The sequence below is a fragment of the Eubalaena glacialis genome, chromosome 1, assembly GCF_028564815.1.
Source record: "Eubalaena glacialis isolate mEubGla1 chromosome 1, mEubGla1.1.hap2.+ XY, whole genome shotgun sequence".
Classification (NCBI taxonomy): Eukaryota; Metazoa; Chordata; class Mammalia; order Artiodactyla; family Balaenidae; genus Eubalaena; species Eubalaena glacialis.
This window is the reverse complement of record NC_083716.1, coordinates 77,568,435-77,588,755: the sequence shown is the minus strand read 5'-3', so window position 1 is coordinate 77,588,755 and position 20,321 is coordinate 77,568,435. Positions and strand designations below refer to the sequence as shown.

Genomic DNA, 20,321 nt, shown 5'->3' with positions numbered 1-20,321 from the left:
ATAAGAGGGAAGTTTCTATCAGTAAATGCTTATATTAGAAAAGAATACAGTCTAAAATGAATAAGCTTAAACTTTAGGAAGCCAGAAAAAAAGAGCATGGATCAAGCAGAAAGAAAGAAATAAACAGAAATCAATGAAATTGAAAATGGAAAACCAATGGAGAAAAATCAATGAAACAAAAATCAGGATCTTTGAAAAGGTCAATAAAATTGATAAACATGAAGCAAAACTAAGAAAAAAGATAGAAGGCACAGGTTATCATTATCAGATATAAAAAAAGGGGTATCACTAAAGATCCTGCAGACATTAACAGAATATTAAGAGAATGCTAATTATATACATACATTAGAAAACAAAAAGGAACTGACCAATTCTCAAAAACCACAAACTAACAAAACTCACCCAAGATGAAATAGACAACCTGATATTGCCATAATGATTTAAGAAATTGAGTTTGTTGCTAAAAACTTCTGGAAAAACTTCTTCAGTCCCAGATGTTTTCACTGGAAAATTCTATTAAACATTTAATGAAGAAATACCACCAATTATACATAACCTCTCTGAGAAACAGTGGAGGAAAGAACTCTTCCTAACTCATTTTATGGGGCTAAAATTATCTTCATACCAAAAGGTGACAAAGAGAAAGAGAGAAGAAGGAGAGGTGAGGGGAGAAGGAGAAGAAAAAGTAGAGGAAAGGTGGGGGAGTAGGGATAGGAGAAGGAGAAGAAATTACAGAGCAATATCCCTAATGAACATAAAAAACATTCCCAACAAAATGTCATCAAAAGGAATCAGGCAATTTATAAAAAGAATAATACGCATGACCAGTTGGGCTTTATCCCAGAAATTCAATGCTGGTTCAGTATTGAAAATCTGATCAGTGTAAATAGTTGAAAGAAGAAAAAACACATGATCATGTAAATACATGCAGAGAAAGCATTTGACTAAATACAACATCCATTCATTATGTTTTTAAAGTCAGAAAATTAAGAAAAGAAGTGATATTTGTCAACCTCATAAAAGACATCTACAAAAAAGCCACCATCATACTTAGTGGTAGAAAGACCAGATTCTTTCCCCATAAGATCAGGGTCAAGGTAAGAATGTCTTCTCTCACCACTCCTATTCAACATAAGAATAGGCGTCTTAGCAGTAAGTGCAGTATGGTGAGAAAAAGAAATAAAACACATGCAGATTGGAAAGGAAGGAATGAAGCAGTCCCTGTTCTTAGATGAAATGATGCTCTATATACAAAATTACACAGAATCAAAACAATTCCTAGAACTAATGAGTTTAGCAAGGTTGCAGGAATAAGGTCAAAACACAGAAGTCAGTTGTATTTCAGTATGCTAGCAATGTACATTGGTTACCAAAATTTTAACAGATAATATCATTTACAATAACTCAAAAAATAATAGAAGTACTTAAGTATAAATCTAACAGAATGTACACAACTATATGCTAAAATGATGATAAAAGAAATAAAACCTAAACAAATGAAAAAACATACTGTGTCCTTGGATTAGAAGTCTCCACATGGTAAAGATGTCTTCTAAATTGATCTGTAGATTTAATGCAGTATCAATCCAAATCCCAGCAGGATTTTTTCTAGACATACTCGTTGATTTTTTAAATTTATATGGAAAGGCTAAGGACCTAAAACAGCTAAACTTTTTTTGAAAAATAAGAGTAAAGCTGCATCCGTCTTACCACTCAATTTAAGAATTACGATAAAGTTACAGTAATGAAGTCAGTGTGGAATTAGTGAAGAGATGAACACATAAATTGATGGAACAGAAGACAGAATTCAGAAATAGACTCACACAAAAATGGTCATCTGATTTTTTTTTTATAAATATGCAAAAGCAATTCAGTGGAACCAGGTAGCCTTTTCAATAAATGTTGTTGGACAACAACTGCTCATCTGTTTTGAAAAAAATACACTTCAACCTGAACTTTTCACTTGATACAATTAAATCTAAATGGTTCAGATATAAATTTAAAACGTAAAACTATAAATCTTTTAGAAGAAAACATAGGAGAAAATCTTCATGACCTTGGGTTATCAAGAAGTTGTTAGACGTGAACCCCAAAACATGACCCATAAAAAAAATTGGATTTCATCAAATTTTAAAACTTTTGTTTTATGAACGTCATTGTTAAAAGAATGAAAAGACAAACTACAGACAGGGAAAAATATATTTGCAAATCACATATCTGAAAAAGGACTTGTAATATATAAAGAACTCTCAAAACTCAACACTAAGAAAACAAACAGCCCTATTAAAAATGGACAAAGCCATGAAAACCCATAACTTATGTTTAACCATCAGACAAACCCAAATTGAGGAACGTTGTACAAAATATTTGACCAGTCCTTTTCAAACTGATAAGGTTATCAAAAACAAGAAAAGTCAGAGAAACTATCAATCTAGGGGGACCTCAGGAGACATGACTACCAAGTGTGATGTGGTATCCTGGATGTGATCCTGGAACAGAAAAAGGACATTAAGTAAAAATTAAGGAAATCTAATAAAATATGGGCTTTAGTTAATTGTAATGTATAAAATTGGTTTATTAGTAGTAAATAAAGGTACCATGATAATGTTAGATGTTAAAAATAAGAGAAACTGTGTGGAGTATGCAGGAATTCTCAATACTATTTCTGTAATTTTTCTATAAATATAAATCTTTTCCAAAATGAAGTTTATCTTATTTTAAAAATGGGCAAAGAATTTGAACAAACCCTTCACCAAAGAAGATATAAGGATAGCAAATAAACTCCTGAAAAGTTGTTCAACATCATTTGTCATTAGGGAAGTATAAAATAAAACCACTATGACTAATATGTATAAAATAGATAACTAATAAGAACCTGCTGTATAAAAAATAAATAAATAAAATAAAGATGTTCAAAGAAAAGAAAAATACCACTATGAAACCACTACACAACTATTAGAATGGCTAAACTAAAAAATACTGACAATACCAAATGCTGACAAAGATACAGAGCACCTAGAACTCTTATGCTTTGCTTGTGGAAATGCAAAATGGCACAGCCACTCTGGACAGTAGTTGGCAGCATCTTATAAAATTATATCCCATCCATCCCACTCCTAGGCATTACTCTAAAGAAAGAAAAACATATGTTCACCCAAAAACCTGTGCACGAATGTTGTCTAGCAGCTCTATTCATAAGTGCTTAAACCTGAAAACAAATCTGAATGTCTATCAATAGATGAACAGGTAAACAAACTATGGTATATCCATACAATGGAACACTACTCAGCAATAAAAGTGATTGAACCATGATACGACAATTTGGATGCGTCTCAGTAGCATCATACTGAGTTGAAGTCAGTCTCAGAAGATTGTATACTGTATCATTACATTTATGGGACATTCTCAACAAGACACAACTATAGCAGTGGAGAACAAATCAGTGTTTGCCAGAGGTTGGGGTGAGGAGAGGACATAAAAGGATAGCCTGAGAGAGTTTTTTGAGGTGATGTAACTTGTTCTGTATCACAATTGTAGTGGTGGTTACATGATCTTTACAAGTGTGTAAGTTCATAGAACTGTACACCAAAAGGAAAAGTCAATTTCAGTGTGTAATTTTTAATAATATTTATGTGTAAAAACAAAGATAAAAGATTCAGTGAAAGAAAATATATATGCTCTAACAAGAAATAGAAACTATGCAGAATAAACTTTAAAAAAAGTAATGCGCAAGCCCTATATGAAGAAAACTTCAAAGAATTTTAAAATCACAAAGGAAGTTTTTAACATTTGGAAAAAACAATGTTCTTTGAAAGACCTAATGTCATAAAAATGCTAAATCTCACCAAGTTAATTTATAATATTAATAAGCCAATAAAAATGCCAACAGTTTTTTGTTAATGTTTTTGCCTAGGAGTGGGTTACTAGGCAAGGTGATTCAAATAAAAAAATAGAAATAGCCAGAAAAACTGTCTTTTAAAAGTGTAGCAAGCTTTAGCATATCTTAGTAGTAGTAGTACTAGTAGTAGTGTTATAAAATCTCAAGTATTTGAACACAGTGGTGAATCACTAAATAGACCAAAGGAACACAACAGAAAGTTAAGCAGTTGACCCAATCACTAGAATTCAGTATTTGGTAAAATGGCATTTCAAATCTGTGGTGAAAAGATAATTATTCAATAAATAATACTGGGACGACTGGGTATCCATCAAGAAAAAAATAAAATGAAATTGGATTCAAACATGTCTTTGTTTATAAACCAGAATACATCCAAATGGATCAAACCCTTAAATGTAAAATAAGTGGAGCCATAAAAATGTCAGAGAAAAACATGGGTTAATTTATGTATAGCCTTGGATGGGGAAGACCTTTATAATTATGCTTCAAAATTCTGAAGCCGTAAAGACAAAGATAGTTAAATTTGATATATGAAAGCCAGAAGTCTGCAATGAAAAAATACCAGAATCAAAATAAAATAAGAATTAGAAACTGGGAAAAACATTGCATCTCAGACATCAACAAACAGTTAAGTTCTGTAATATAAAAAGAGCATGCAGAAGCAAGAAGAAAAAGACCAATAGTGCAACAGAAGAGTATGCCAAGGATATGACTAAAGAAATACAAATGATTCTTAAACAAATGAAAAGTTCAGCCTTAAAGATAATAAGAAAAATGTTAATTAAAACTACACGGAAATGTCATTTGTCATATATCAAATTGACAAAACTGTAAAATTTTGGTAGCATTCTCAGCTGTTAAAGCTGTAAGAAAACAAGTATTCTCTATATGTCTAATGGAAGTAAAAACCCCCTTGTGGAATGTAGGTTAGCAGCTGTCTATCACATTTACAAATGTATTGTCTCTTTGACAAATGTATTGTCTCTTCCTAGCAATCCAACTTTTGGGAATTTATCCTACATATCCACTGGCACACGTGTAACCTGACATGTATGTAAAGTCATTAGTTGCAGTAATGTTTGAAAAAGCAAAAGATTAGACACATCAACTGAAAACATCAGTGTGAATTCTTGTTTAACTTAATAGATATACAGATGAATAGTTGTATAGTTAAGTGTAAACACATATATACACATACTTCTTAGCTCTGTTCACAAAGAGGGCCAAAAAGCAATGACATCCAGTGGCAGTGAGCATACCACCCAGGACCCAGTTCTTGGATTATAATTTCATTCTCCAAGAAAAGGAACCAGGACTCCTTAGAAAAATGGCTGATTATAGACCTAGAGCAGGGAACATAAAAGGTGAGCCTGGGCGTATCTTGTAGTGGCCAAAAGAAAGTGCCAAAAAAACAGAATGATGGGGGTATGTCAAAGAAATAGAGAAGCCAACTGAAAAAGCTCCCAGTGCCCAAAGTTAGAACAATTTGAACGAAATAACATAGTATTGAGTTATAATCCAAAGTATAAAGTTAACATCCATGAATCCATACTGATGGAAATTAATGATTGAATAAATAATTAACTGGGGTAAAATAGACAAATCTCCCATGTAAAATTCCCAATAATTTATGTAGATACTTCACCCTCAACAAGTTGAACACCATTCCCCACCCCTTTAAGTGAGGGCTGCAAACCTCCTTCCAAAGAGGTCAGTATGGAAAGGGGGGAAAATAGTAACTTTATAGTAGAGAAGCCTGACAGATACAACCTCAGCCAGGTGACTAAGGCTAACACCACTAGTGATGAGCCAGGTTAAATAGCAATACCCTAGATATAATGTGATGAGAATGGCACTGTAGTCTTCCTCTCCAAAACCTTTAACCCCTGTCTAATTATGACAGAAGTATCAGATAAACCCAAATTTAAGGACATACTACAAAATATCTGACCAGTACTTCTCAAAACTGTCAAAGCCTTTAAAAACAAGGAAAATCTGAGAAACTGTGCTGTCTAAGGAGATTTGACGACTAAATGTAATGTGTCCTGGAGGGGATCCTGGGACAGAAAAAAAGGCTTTAATAAAAACTAAAGAAATCCAAAGGGTGAACTTAAATAATAATAATATATCAGTATTTGCTCATTAGTTGTGTCAAATGTACCATAGCTATATTAACAATGGGGGAAACTGTGTATGAGGTATATGGGGACTCTCTGTGATATTCTTGCAACTTTTCTGTAAATCTAAAACTACTCCAAAATTAAAAATTTACCTGTAGGGATTAGCCTATCCCTAAATTGGAATACTGTGCAGCGGTAAAAAAGGAAAGAATGAGGAAGGTTTTCTAGGTATCATATGTTGTTACTGAGTAGAGTAAGGTGCAGAATTGTATTCTTTTGTTTATAAAACAGACAGAGTTAGTATTTATGTCTTTGTGATATATACAAAGAAATGCTGGAAGAATACAGAAAAAACTAATAAAATTTTCTGTGCGAAGGGTATAGGAACTGGGCACATGGACAGGATTGGAGGAAGTCTTCTCACAATACACCTTCACATATATTTTTTGAACCATGTGAATATGTCACCTATGAATTAAATTGTAAAAAGAAATACATGACATGAACAGTCTTAAGCTTTGCAACCTCTGAGCTGAGAATTCACAAACTAGAAACAGAGTAAAGGAAAGTAGAAAAATTTCATGGATCTCACATTCCAAATTTGACAAGAGATTTCCATTTTAAACGTTTTCCATAACATAACTTATGAATATTTCTTTTATGTGAAACTTTATATTGTTGATATCAGTTCAAAAATGAATTTTTAAAACTTGAGCAGGACCCATCCAAGTACTCATAAACTATGAGAGAGTGAAAGTACGTATGTAAAACCTAACCGGAAAAAAGCAAGGGATCTAGTTTTCCTTCTGGCAGAAAAAAAAAAAAATCCTCTCAAATCTTTCGACCTAACGAGGTTATAGTTACCATCAGGAAAGAATGTAATCTTAGCCAAGTGTGCCAGGGAAGGAGGTAAAGTATGTTTATACTTAAACTAAGAGGTGGTGGAGTCCTGAGCACATAGTGAGCGCTCCCATCCTATCCGGCAACATCTTCATAGAAAAAGCACCAAAGAGCACAGTTTGTGCTGTGAGCTGTAGTGTGGCCGACGGTTATTAATAGAATTCTAGTGTGGGGACTGTTACTTTATACTGACTCGGTTTCCGATCTATCCCTTGTCTCAGATTGTGCTACATTATCCACAAGATATTCTGCAGACAACCCACCTGGAATCAAAGTAGATCAAACTAAAAGATTATGGAAAGTAGAATTTGTACGGTTATCTTAACAGTATATATATATATATTTTTTAAGATTTTTTGTTTTGGATGTGGACCATTTTTAAAGTCTTTATTGAGTTTGTTACAATATTGCTTTCTGTTTTATGTTTTGATTTTTTGGCCTCCAAGCGTGTGGGATCTTAGCTCCCTGATGAGGGATCGAACCTGCACCCCCTGCATTGGAAGGCGAAGTCTTAACCACTGGACCGCCAGAGAAGTCCCTTAACAGTATACATTTTGAGTTTTAGTTTTTCCAGGGCCTGACCAAGGACAGGATGTAGAGTATTAGACTGGGTATTTGGCCTCTATCTAGGTCGATGGGCCAAGATTGATTCTCCTCTATATAACATGAATTTGGTAAATAACCGTAGAATGCTTTTTAGTTCTATGAAGTTGAATTGTTTTTCCTCCAAACAGTAATGATGATGATGATAATGATAATAATAATAATTAACATTTATATAGAATTAACTTGTGTCACTCACAGTGCCATTTGCTTTCCAAATACTTTTGCACTTAATTCATGCACAGTCTTATGAGATAGTTCCATTATTCTCCTCATTTTAAAAATGAGAAGAATATATGAGATTCAGAGAGGTTAAATCTGAACCCCAGAGAGCGAGAGCCCATCCTCCTGACTACGTGAGATGTGCCTGGCTTTGGGCTGAATTCTAGAAAGCACTATATACATGTAATGTATATGTATCTTTTCAGTTTACCAAGAGTTTCCCATGCATTCCTTATTTGATCTTCACAACAGCACTATTATTTTGAGAATTGGTATTATTCTCATTTACAGATAAGGAAAATGAAACTCAGATCACCTAGCTAGTAAATGGCAGTTATGAGGTACCAATCTAAATCTTCCAGCTAATTATAAGTATAATATGTTCTTTCATTACCCTAAATTTTCAAGGATAAATTTTATTTCTAACAGCCCTTAGTATTTAATTGGTTTAGTCTTTCATATTTTAATCACATCACTAAATGTGATTTTTAAAAGAGCAAACATTTCAGTTAGATAAGTGAAATGATAACTTTCCTAATTTTTAAAGCCGTTATCTGTAGAAAGACATTAGACATAGAAAAACAGTTTTAAAGAGTCAGTTATATTTTAACATAAGGAAATAGTAATATAAATTTATTTTTGTGCTTGATAAGTATAATCACATCTACAATTAGAATCATCTAAATTTTTTCTCTGCATTTCTAATTAATACCATTTTATTAATAAAATGATTCAGATTTTAATCCATTCATTTCTTAATTGCTTTTATCCAACAGATTTTTCATTTCTGAAATTAATCTTACTATTCAAAAGAAGTTTATCATAGAAAAAGAAATAGGGACTTCCCTGGTGGCGCAGTGGTTAAGAATCCGCCTGCCAATTCAGGGGACACAGGTTCAGCCCCTGGTCCGGGAAGATCCCACATGCCGCAGAGCAACTAAGTCCGTGCGCCACAACTACTGAGCCTGAGCTCTAGAGCCTGAGAACCACAACTGCTGAAGCCCATGCACCTATAGCCCGTGCTCTGCAGCAAGAGAAGCCACCACAATGAGAAGCCCGTGCACCGCAACCAAGAGTAGCCCCCGCTCACCACAACTAGAGAAAGCCCGCGCGCAGCAACGAAGACCCCAATGCAGCCAAAAATAAATAAATAAATAAATTAATTTTTTAAAAAAAGAAAAAATGTTCAGTAATAATTGAACTCCACTTAGAATGATACAGGAAAGCCTAGTTATCCAGTAATAATTCTATGTATCTGACAGACATAAAACAGGATCTGGAAGGAGGCCATGAGAATTGGACTAATTGTCATTCATTAAACCAGATTTTAATTGTTATATAGTTTTATGCTTCTTTTCTAATTCCTACACATAGAAAAGAATCTAGACTAAACAAATTACAAGTTGGTGTTTATAGTGTCTTCCAAAATTTTAAATTACTTCACTGTCATTTTATTAGTAATTTGGGGACCTAGCACTTATATCCCAGAAAGAGAAGCTATGTAACCCAGAAATAATTGGATCTAACAATCAGCCTGTGTTCTCATAACTCCTCTGCACTCTCCCCTTCTACCTCCCTGAAAAAGCCACCCCATTAACAAGACGTGGAAAGTTTACTAATGGTCTCCTAAGAGAGACAGAAGTTTGGTTGGGATTGGGAAGGTGGGATTCACATTGTTCAGCACAGTTCTCCCCCAGGCCCTCATCCTGGCCACCAGCTGACAATCACCTCCTCCAAGCAACCAATCCAGCCTTGTTTTTGCTAGAGCCTTTCAACTCCACCTCCATGCTGTTCAGTCTTGTGTCCCGACACCCCTCACTTGTCAGCAAAGGACAATTTGGACACTCCAGTTACCTGGATTCTCCTCAGGATGCAGGGAGCTGTGTGTGTGTGTTGTAAATAATATTTGTCTGCCACAAGTGAAAATATGAAAACAAGATGGAGGTTAATATTTGTATTATACACGTTATAAAATTTAAGTCCAAGGCTTTTGACACTTATCTACTTCTTTTTCAACTAGACAGATGCCTTAGAAGATAGTTTTGCTTTGTTGTTTGTTTGCTTTTAATTGCGAGCGAATAGACCACAATCATTGACTTGTTTATTTTTGGTAATGGTGGCAAAGTGGTGTCAGTGTCACTCTTTTTGCACTGTCATCTGGCTCTCACCACCACCATCAGGCATACATTTGAGAAACAGCTTACATAAGTTATGTCTGTAGCTTGGAAAAGAAAAAAAAATCTTGATTTTTACATAAAAATCCATATTTCTGGCATCCGCTGAAAATCTTCAGACCCAAATTCCCACATGGTAACAATCAACTAAGGCTGAGTGTTAGTTGACTCTGTTCATTTACATTTTCAGCTCTGGGTTTGGTTCTGCTGTCTACAGTGGCTGAGTCTACCTTGTAGGCCTTCCTTACCAGCTAATCCAACCAACCTTGTATCGTTTCTATCTATTAATCTAAGATCATAAAAAAATTTTTCTTTTCCATTCTAAAGTAATCTTTAGATAGATTGAGGGTTCTTTTTTTTTTTGCATCTTAAAATGGAAACAAAGTCTTTAGACAATTGTATAGCATTAAGGTAATTTACAATTGTTGGGTGTGTAAGCTCCTGTTCTTTTACATAAAATGTAATTATTAGCATAAACAAACAACAATAGTTTTATCATTTGTCCTCACAAATACTGAAAAAATGGAATTGTTACACATTAAGGACATCTTGGGTTATTTTGTTGCCACAACATCTATGAAAATAATGCTTTAGACTTCTTTGGATTTTATTTCAGCACTGCATATGTCCTTAGAAGACAGCATAAAATGGCTCAGAGAAGTTATGGCTGAAATAGGACCATCCCATTCACAAAAAAATGAAGAATGGAATATCTTTGATGTAAAACAAGCCAATGCTGTTGTTGATTACTTGAAAATCAGGTATTGACTTTTTTCAGTAGCATTTAGTTTTCACTTTATGTTTTCTAGAAAATGTCTATTAAATAGAAGCTAATCCAATTTTTAATGAAGTTAGACATTTACAAAATTTTTGCAGTAATTAACCCAACCAGTAATTAGATAATATTCAAATCATCCATCCAATAAATAAAAACCAGGACATTGAACATTTTGGCTTTCATTGCATTCTTAAAAAAAAGTTTGTGTTTGATAAGCATAATTTCATTTAGATCTATAATTCTTGTCTAAGAATTTTTTTCTCTGTATCTCTAAATAATACTGTTCTTATTAATCAAATGATTCAGATTATTCAGATTTGATTACAATAGACTATACTATAGGTAGTTGACCTTGACCTTAAAATTTTACATTTTAAAGAGTAACATTTATTTCCATTTAAACGTTTATTTTAAATGCTTTGTATTAGAAATTGAAGAGATTTATGTACATACTTCCTCAAATGTATTATATACCCTGAAATATTTGTAGTATTGACCAATTAAACTCATTAAGTCTTTGTGCTTCGAAAATGATGGTGGATGGAGGGAAAGTATTTTTCTTACAATGATTCTTCATTATTGAACTAAGAAATCTCTCTTTTTATATGATCTGTCACAAGGTCTGCATTAGAGTTTTGCATCTCTCCCAAGGGACATTTTTAAAGTTAGCAAATATTTAAACAAGAGTTGGTAAAAATCTTTCTTTTGCCTAACTAGAAGTTTCTGCAGAATTTCTTTGTTCCTCTATTACTATATACTGCAGTACTCTCCAACTTTAAGTTTTACAATTCTAAAATAAATGGTGCTGTATGATGGTCTAGACATGCTCATGATTTGCTTGGCAAGGATCCTGGTTGTAGCCTGGAAGTTTTTAAAAAACTAATGTGTTTAATATGATAAGGTTTATATACTGGTTTCTGGCATGAATTAATAATGGTGTATGATATATTTTTATGTAATAGCATTTGATATAATATGACTTCTTAATGCTACAGTATACCTCCTAATGTGTGTCTCTCACTAAAAGCCACAGTAGTCTTCATATCAATTAAAGGGAGATCCTTATTTGGGGGGCAGGGGAGGGAGAGGAAATCCAGAGCTGGAGGAGAACTTGTTCCCCAGGGTATTTCTTCTGCCCATCAGAGTTTGGAAATCACTGGGCAGGGGGAATTCTCTGCACATTTGTAGAGCATCCTTCTTTCCCTTCTCTCTCCATTTGAGCCTTCCAGGTCTCTCCTGCAGAATACATTTTTCAGCTGAGCTCTCAGCCCAAGAGTTTTATAATGGGCACCAGGACTGATAGTTAACCACAGCAGCAAAACCCATGCACTTTCTAGATGGTGAAAGATGGCGGCTCTTTTCTCTTTCATATCATCTTTCTGGACAAATGTTCATCAGCGTATTTCTTGACATTTTATTGACATTCAGAAAACGGTTAAGTGAAGAGGGGATGTCAGTGTCAGTCACCTTTTGACCCTAACCAGGGTAACTTCACACACCAAAAATACCTAGCCTTCTGCAAAAAAAAAAAGTAATATTTGAAAGTTTAGTCAAATAAAGTAAATCAGAACTAGCTTTTATGCTGTTTAATCTTTATATTGTGATTTCAAAGAAATTACATGTTTTAAGAGTCTCTGTCACAGAAATTAAAATATCAGTTGGTAAGTAGGATATCTGGAATTGATTCTGAAGTTGTGTAAAGAGAAATGTGCTTTTCTGCAACACCTGTTCAGAATGTCTCATGTGTCCACAAATGCAAGTTTAATGTCAATTAAATCATATAATACTTTTCATTTTAATGACTGCAAAGAAGTTTTCTAAATATGAAGCTAGCTCAATTATCAAAAACAAGTATAACCATTTTTCAATTTAACCTGATAATTAAGCTTAATCAACCAGTGAAAGCCCTAGTCAGTTTTGGGAGTGCGCGTTTTGGAACATGACCTATAGCACATGAAACTTAACTGACAATAAAATTGAAATTTCGGGGACTTCCCTGGCAGTCCAGTGGTTAAGACTCCATGCTTCCAATGCAGGGGTCATGGGTTAGATCCCTGGTCAAGGAACTAAGAACCCACATGCTGCGTGGCCAAAAAAATTTTTTTAAAAATAAATAAAGCTTAAAAAAATTGAAATTTCATTTGATTCTTTTAATAGAGTCTACACTGTATATTCCATGATGTGTCTGTGAATTGAAAAAACGAATACCAAAATTCCTCCCCAGCATTGCTATGAGTACTGAGTAATCTACGCAACATATACATAGCTTTTTATTTATTTATTTATTTATTTATTTATTTATTTATTTATTTATTTATTTATTTATTTATTTATGCGCGGTGCGCGGGCCTCTCACTATCGCGGCCTCTCTTGTTGCGGAGCACAGGCTCCAGACGCGCAGGCTCAGTAATTGTGGCTCACGGGCCTAGTTGCTCCGCGGCATGTGGGATCTTCCCAGACCAGGGCTCGAACCCGTGTCCCCTGCACTGGCAGGCAGACTCTCAACCACTGCGCCACCAGGGAAGCCCTATACATAGCTTTTTAATATAAGACGTCATTTAGACATGTATCTGGTTCAAGGACATTTCTGTCATTGTATATTCTATGTATTCCCTGGAAATCAGGTGAAGGTAAAGTGCACAGGCATATACTCAATATAAGAAAACACTGCCCCTCTTCACACAAGTGCACTTCCTGGCGTGGAGCCAGATTTCTTGACCATTTTCATTCTGAGTAGTCTCCCTTTGATTTAGGACCAAGACAAGATGTTTGACAAAAATAGTCTAGGGGCTTGAGTCAGCTGGGAGTCCAAAGGAAGAGGGAAAAAATACATTCCCATAACAGAAGTGTCACTTTGTTCCCATGTGAGGCCATTTAATAGCTCCCTGGTAAAGTGAGAGAACCCCAGCTGTTGGTGGGGACCAGAGCAAGGCAATGGTGGTATGACTTGACCTGCCCCTGAGTAAGTGCCTCCCTTTGGTGGACCCCCTTCCCCTTCTATGTCTCACTGTAGTCCTGGCCTTGCCCAACCCTGTATCTTTGGCCACTGCATCCAAGTCATGCATTTTATTTTCATTGTAAGAAGTGAATTTCTTTTTTCGTATGGGATAATCTAATAACTGTATGCAATAAGGAGAATAACGTGGAAAGATTATGAAATTGCAGGAAGGAAGATTTATGAATTGACTTCGCTGTGTGACACAGATGGGGAAAGGAAAGTTTTAGACTAGTTAACTGAGAAGAAGCCAAGCTATTTCCAAAATATTCTACAGTCTTTAATTTTTCTACTCAAAGTCAGTTATTGATAATGTAATAGTTTTAACCTTGAAGCTTTCTCTAGGTAACCAATGTAAGGGAAGGAGAGTTTGAATTTATTTTGCTTCATTGGATCATCAAACTTCACTAATCTTGTTGTATTTTCTAGCCAACAAATCAAAGTAATGTCAAAAGCTAAGTTAGTTTTCTGTATGTTGATGACTAATTTGAATGTAGTCAAAAACAAAACAAAACAAAACAAACCATGACTGAGTCTGTACACCCATCACTTTTTAATGGATTGTGTTAGTAGTGAGATCAACTGTTAATATAACTCAGAGAGACCCAGCTGCCTGAGGATTTCTTCATTGATTTCAAATGAATTGAGACTTTGATCCATTACAGCATTCAGGAGAAGCCATTATTATACATGCACTGTAGCTACATTTTGCAAATGTTAATTTCTCAGTTATATTAAAATCAATTTTCTTAAATAGCAAAAGGCACCAGAGTGAAAGAGAAACCACTAAGACAGTTCTTTGTTCTTCGGCATTTTGCTGTATTATGAGTCTTAATTTTCCCAACCAGCAGGAAGAGAATTAGAAAAATTCAAATATTATCACAAACAGGATATTAGAAGTCAACCCTTCAGTAAATTTTTAACTCTCAGTAACACATTGCTGATATCTTTAATCTTACTTGAACTATATATTTTTAAGCTCTTTTAGCTCTTTATAGTTTTTATACACTGACCATTTAGTCTTTCAGGTAGGAACTAAAGAAATTATCTTGCTCAAATTCCTTTCTTTGATGTGTAATGGAATATTCTTCAAGAAAATCATTCATCTAAAAAGTATTTCAGTTAATGTTGCATCATTCTTCAGGTGTTATCAGAAATTACCTTAATCTTGAAACAGTTTGAGAACGTGAGAAGTAATTGATATGGAAGTAACCTATTGAATTCAGTGCTATTCATATGAGAGGAAATTGACTCCAGTTTGGAGCACAACATGAAAAAGAATGTGAAGTTTGGTGTTGTTTAGAGGCAGTGCAATATTTGGTTGTGAGCCAGGAAAAGTCAAGATGAAATCTACCCCAAACCTATCCACTCATCACAGATTAGTTTACTGATATTAATTTAGGTACTGTGTTATATTGTCAATGTCTCAAAAAAGTAAACCTTTAATTTTTTAGCATTTCTGGGCAACTTATTTTGGAGTAAAGGAGGTGGCTAACTTCATATTAGTGTTTAATGTCTTTAGCTTGGTCAATTCAAACACCTTTCCTGTAATAAATATTCTTACATATTTGCTTTTTTTTCCTGAAATAAATTTATCAGCTTTCCACATTTATTTTGTATTTCAGCTTATTTCAACACTACAAGCTATATGAGTTTCTGTTCTTCTCTGCCAGGGAAGAAATTGTGATAGGAACTGAGGTAAGTAATTTATCTAGATGGAACCAATTAAGCTGAATCACTTAATGCATGCTGATCAGCATCTGGAACTTTAACAGCTTAAAGCAACTTCTTGTCAAGATTACTCAAGTGTTAATATAACCAACTAGTAGTTTGCAAAAAGAATAATTACATAGAGTGAGCTTTGGATTAAGAAAATAGGCTGTCTTTTGGCATTAAAAGCATTGTTAATCATGTATACTTTATGTATTTATGGATTATTTGACAAAGCTCAGTTGGATAGAGTATGTACGTCTTCATACAAATAAAATCAGGAAAAGTGAGATAAATTAATTCGGTTAAATCTCTTCTAATTTCACATTTATTTTCAGTGTACTCATTGTTTAAGGCCTAATTCAAATCCCACTTCCTCAATGAAGCAGACCTTCCTTAATTGCATCGCATCTCAAAGGAAGGGCTTAGACAAACTCTTTAATCACGTTCTATTATTTTATTCCAATTGATCTCTTTCTGCTGAATACTGGCTACTCTTAGCACACCAATAAGCATGTAAATCTGTACCATGTTATATGGTTTTCTAATTGTTTCCTGTGGATTGATACAGTTAACATAATCCAACTGTAATTTCCTTGAAGGCAAGGATCATGTGCTATATTTCTACACAGCATATAGTATAATGCAGGACATAGTAACCCGTCTTAATACGACATAAGTGATTCAGTGACAGTGCATATAATAACAGTTCTACAAGAAATGGTCTACTTAAAGATACTTTTGAACAGCCTTACATATAATCACATATATGTATTTACTAGAAATGAATCCTGGGTAAGAGAACATCTTAAGGAGGCTAAAGATGCCATCAGAAGTGCTCCTTAGATTCTCAACTGCTTGAGGAGGCTGTATTGCCTAGAAATATAGGAGATGGGAATGGCCATGGTCAGACGTAAAGTGAATAAGGGATGGGACTTCCCTGGTGGCGCAGTGGTTAAGAATCTGCCTGCCAATGCAGGGGACACGGGTTCAAGCCCTGGTCCAGGAAGATCCCTCATGCTGAGGAGCAACTAAGCCCGTGCGCCACAGCTACTGAGCCTGCACTCTAGAGCCCGCAAGCCACAACTACTGAAGCACGTGGGCCACAGCTACTGAAATCCACACGCCTAGAGCCCATGCTCCACAACAAGAGAAGCCACCGCAATGAGAAGCCCGCACGCCGCAACGAAGAGTAGCCCTCACTCGCTGCAACGAGAGAAAGCCCGTGTGCAGCAACGAAGACCCAATGCAGCCAAAAATAAATAAATAAAAAATAAAATAAATTTATTAAAAAATAAATAAATAAATAAAGTGAATAAGGGGATATTTACATTATCTTTATAATTTCCCTGATATTAAGAACCAGGTGGAATGTGCCAACTGTTCTGTCTTCCCTAGTATGGTTATTCTGCAGTTTATAAATTGCTTACTTCATTAAACACCTCAGTCACTGTGTCTCAGTCTCCACTTGGGTACTTGTTCTAATGCTGACCTTTTAAATGAGCTGAAGGAAAACAAGGAACCCTTTTTGCTTTTGACTTTCCTTAAAGTTGCTTCTTTGCAGTCTCCTCATACTGTAGCTTAAATTAGGTGTCACTAGACAAACTTTCACTGACAACGTTTCCATTTCAGAATTACATCATATAGTGTGACAGCATTGCAGTGATTATCTGTTAGGAATACAATACTATCTCATCTATTCAGCAAAACTTTGGGAAAATGATAGTGGCTTCAACAGCAGCATATGCAGACATTTAGAATCATCAAGAAAAAAATTTCATAAAGAACTCCCTTTTCTCTTTGTTAATTACACAATCGTGCCTTTCTTCTCCATTGTAAGGTTATATTTAGGTGACATTTATGCTTATGGAAAGATAAAATGGAGAAAGCAGACAAGGATTGGCTCATTTATTTTCTATTGTCTTTTGTATTTTCCCCAAGCTGACCAGAGCTATAAAAAAAAAGTCCTTAAGGAAGGATATTGGGTCTTAAAGAATTAGACCGTTCATAGAATTTTAAAGGATTAACCAAAACAAGTGTTATACTACAACATTTTGTGGCATTTTAGAAGTGCCTGATAACCTTTGGTGCAAATACCGTTTTTTAAATTAACAACCTTTCATAGAGGAAGCAGAGGCCTGCCCCACTAATGTAATTATTCATACTGACCTCAGGGCTCTGGAACCAAACAAGGGCCATACAAAAGCCATATAAATGTTCCAAATTTAAATCTCAGGCAAGCATTCAAGGTAGATAACACTGACAAAATTTAGTTTCTTTCTTAGTTGTGGATAGATGATTATAAGAAAACATGTAAATTGCCTCTAAGAATAATGGCTAAATATTCTAATTACTAATAGAGAACATAAATAAATCATATTCATACTTTTCTTGGGTTTTAGTTTAAAGAAAATTGAATTTGTATTTTTGAATTTGACAATTGTTTCTAGCAATTTCTACTCACCTTTTTCAAGAAATTTCACGTTACACCTTAGAGGCATATTTTCGGTAAGTCATTATTCTTGACCTGAGATTTTTCATAATCTAGAAATCTAATAGGTATAGTTCTATAAGCAGCATGTGTTGTAGTTCATTCAGTGGTTTGCATATAATAGTGTTGTTGTTTGCAATATACATTGAAAAAGGCAGTAAACAACTAGAATGAGCTAGAATAATGACAGAATGGAGCAGAAAATGAAGGCAGCAGATACCTGTAGTTATAGCCATCTTAGTGGATGAAGTACTGTGTGACACTTATTTTATTTATAGAGATGAGGATTCCCTTTTAAGCACCCAAGCCAGGAGCTCTCTAAATCTATTGTTTTGACAATGCAATTAGACCACAGATCCACAGACTTAAGAACTGTAAGGGAACCAGAATCTCCTTAAGGAATATATTTTTTCTTTGGCCTTAAGGACCCACCCAGAAACCTGGAAACTGCTATGTCCTTTGCTTTTGTTACCTGAAAACTAGAAGAAACAGTGAATACTTGCACACAAAGAATGCTACTGGATATTAGCAATGATGATGGTCAAAAAACTCATAGCAGATACCCTAAGTCATGGTTCTAACCAGGTGTCTACTGCCAGGCATCTACTAAAATGAGATGATGCTGCTATAACAATTATATATTCATTATTCCACATGTTATCCAGTTCCTATTGTGCTCTAGGCCTGTGCTAAGTTCTAGGGGTACACAGTGACGAGCAATGATTCTTGTCCTCAAGGAGTTTATTGTCAAATGAGAGGAGAGAGATGATTACATAAATAATTACAATATAGGGTGGCTTCCAGTAATGAGTGAAATCTAAGAAGAAATCTAAAGGTTGTGAATGAGTTAGCCAGAAAGTGCATTTTATATTTTTGGTGCAAGTGAAAGGAATTCCACTCAAAATAATTAATAAAAAAGTGGGGGGGTATATTATTAGATCACTAATTGGTAAATGCAGGGGATGAAAGCTGGACTAAAGCCAACTGGATCTAAGTAGTCAACAGTGTTATTGAGTGTGTATGTAAATTCATGTGGGTGTGGGTATGCATGCACGTGGTTCAGTCTCTCATCTCTCCTAGACTTTTTTCATTTCTTTTTTCTGAAGGGCCTTGTTCCCTTCTACTGCAGACAGGCTTCCTCCAGCTGGTGGTAGACATGAAAGAGGCAGCTCCAGTTTAGCAACTCCAAAAGAAAGAGACATTCTTCCTCCCAGTCTTATTGTCTGTGCTTGTGTCATGCATCCACTCTCAATTAGTCACTATGGCCAGAGGAGTGATGTTATTAGAAGACCCAAGTTGACTGTATTAATGGGTGACAGAGGATGAATAGGTCCCCAAAAGCAGCAGGAAGAACTTTTGCAAAAGGGAATAGTGATTTTTTCAAAAGAGTGAACTAAGCACACATGTACAACTCCTCTTCCATCTAAAATCCCATAAAAGACCAAAATTTTCAAAATTCATAATGCTGTAGATAAGAGCTTTTATGACATCTAAAATTATAGATTACTGATTAGATGAAACTACAGCCCCATATGTACTGAGAAGATGCTACAGAGTTAATGCTGCATTTATTTAGGCATCCTCAATTGATACAGAAATGGGAGAAAGCTTTAGGGGGAAAATAAAGCAAGTAGAGCAACTGCACCATTTAGCCCGTTTACCTTCTGCTGCTTATGTAGAGCACTGGGACTCCATGGCATTTGCTCCAAAGCTAAAGAAACTATTGCGGACATTGATACCAAAGAGAAGGGCAGTTCTGAAGTGGCCACTGATGTTCAGAAGGGACCATGAGTACACGCTGAATATAAGCTACTGCCACACCTACGTACCATCATTCTTTACCCCTCCCCTACAGTCTCCAGAGGCAAGCTATGGCAAACAAACATCAACAGACAAATGAACCAGGATCATCTAATGTAAAGATAAATCAACAAGCAGTTGAGGAAAATAAAATCTTAAGAGAGGGCTTCCTTGGTGGCGCAGTGGTTGAGAATTCGCCAATGCAGGGGACACGGGTTCGATCCCTGGTCTGGGAAGATCCCACACCCCACAGAGCAACTAAGCCCATGCGCCACAACTACTGAGCCTGCGCTCTAGAGCCTGCGTGCCACAACTACTGAGCCCACATGCTGCAACTACTGAAACCTCATGCCTAGAGCCTGTGCTCCACAACAAGATAAGCCACCACAATGAGAAGCCTGCACACCCCAACGAAGAGTAGCCCCCGCTCACTGCAGCTAGAGAAAAGCCGATGAGCAGCAATGAAGACCCAACACAGCCAAAAATAAATAAAATAAGTAAATTTATTAAAAAATAAATAATTTTTAGGGGGATTGGAACCAAGATGGCGGAGTAGAAGGACGTGCTCTCACTCCCTCTTACGAGAGCACAAGGATCGCAATTACCTGCTGGACAGTCATCGACAGGAGG

At 35.3% G+C, this 20,321-nt stretch overlaps 1 protein-coding gene across 1 annotated transcript in view; it reads left to right on the top strand.

Moving 5' to 3' along the window:
• Positions 1-20,321, top strand: part of CABCOCO1 (ciliary associated calcium binding coiled-coil 1) — a 138,258-nt gene that overhangs the window by 34,452 nt on the left and 83,485 nt on the right. Inside the window, exons 6-7 of the mRNA XM_061190321.1 lie at positions 10,534-10,678; positions 15,316-15,388. Coding sequence (XP_061046304.1) covers positions 10,534-10,678; positions 15,316-15,388 — 218 coding nt within the window. The remainder of the gene's footprint in view (positions 1-10,533; positions 10,679-15,315; positions 15,389-20,321) is intronic.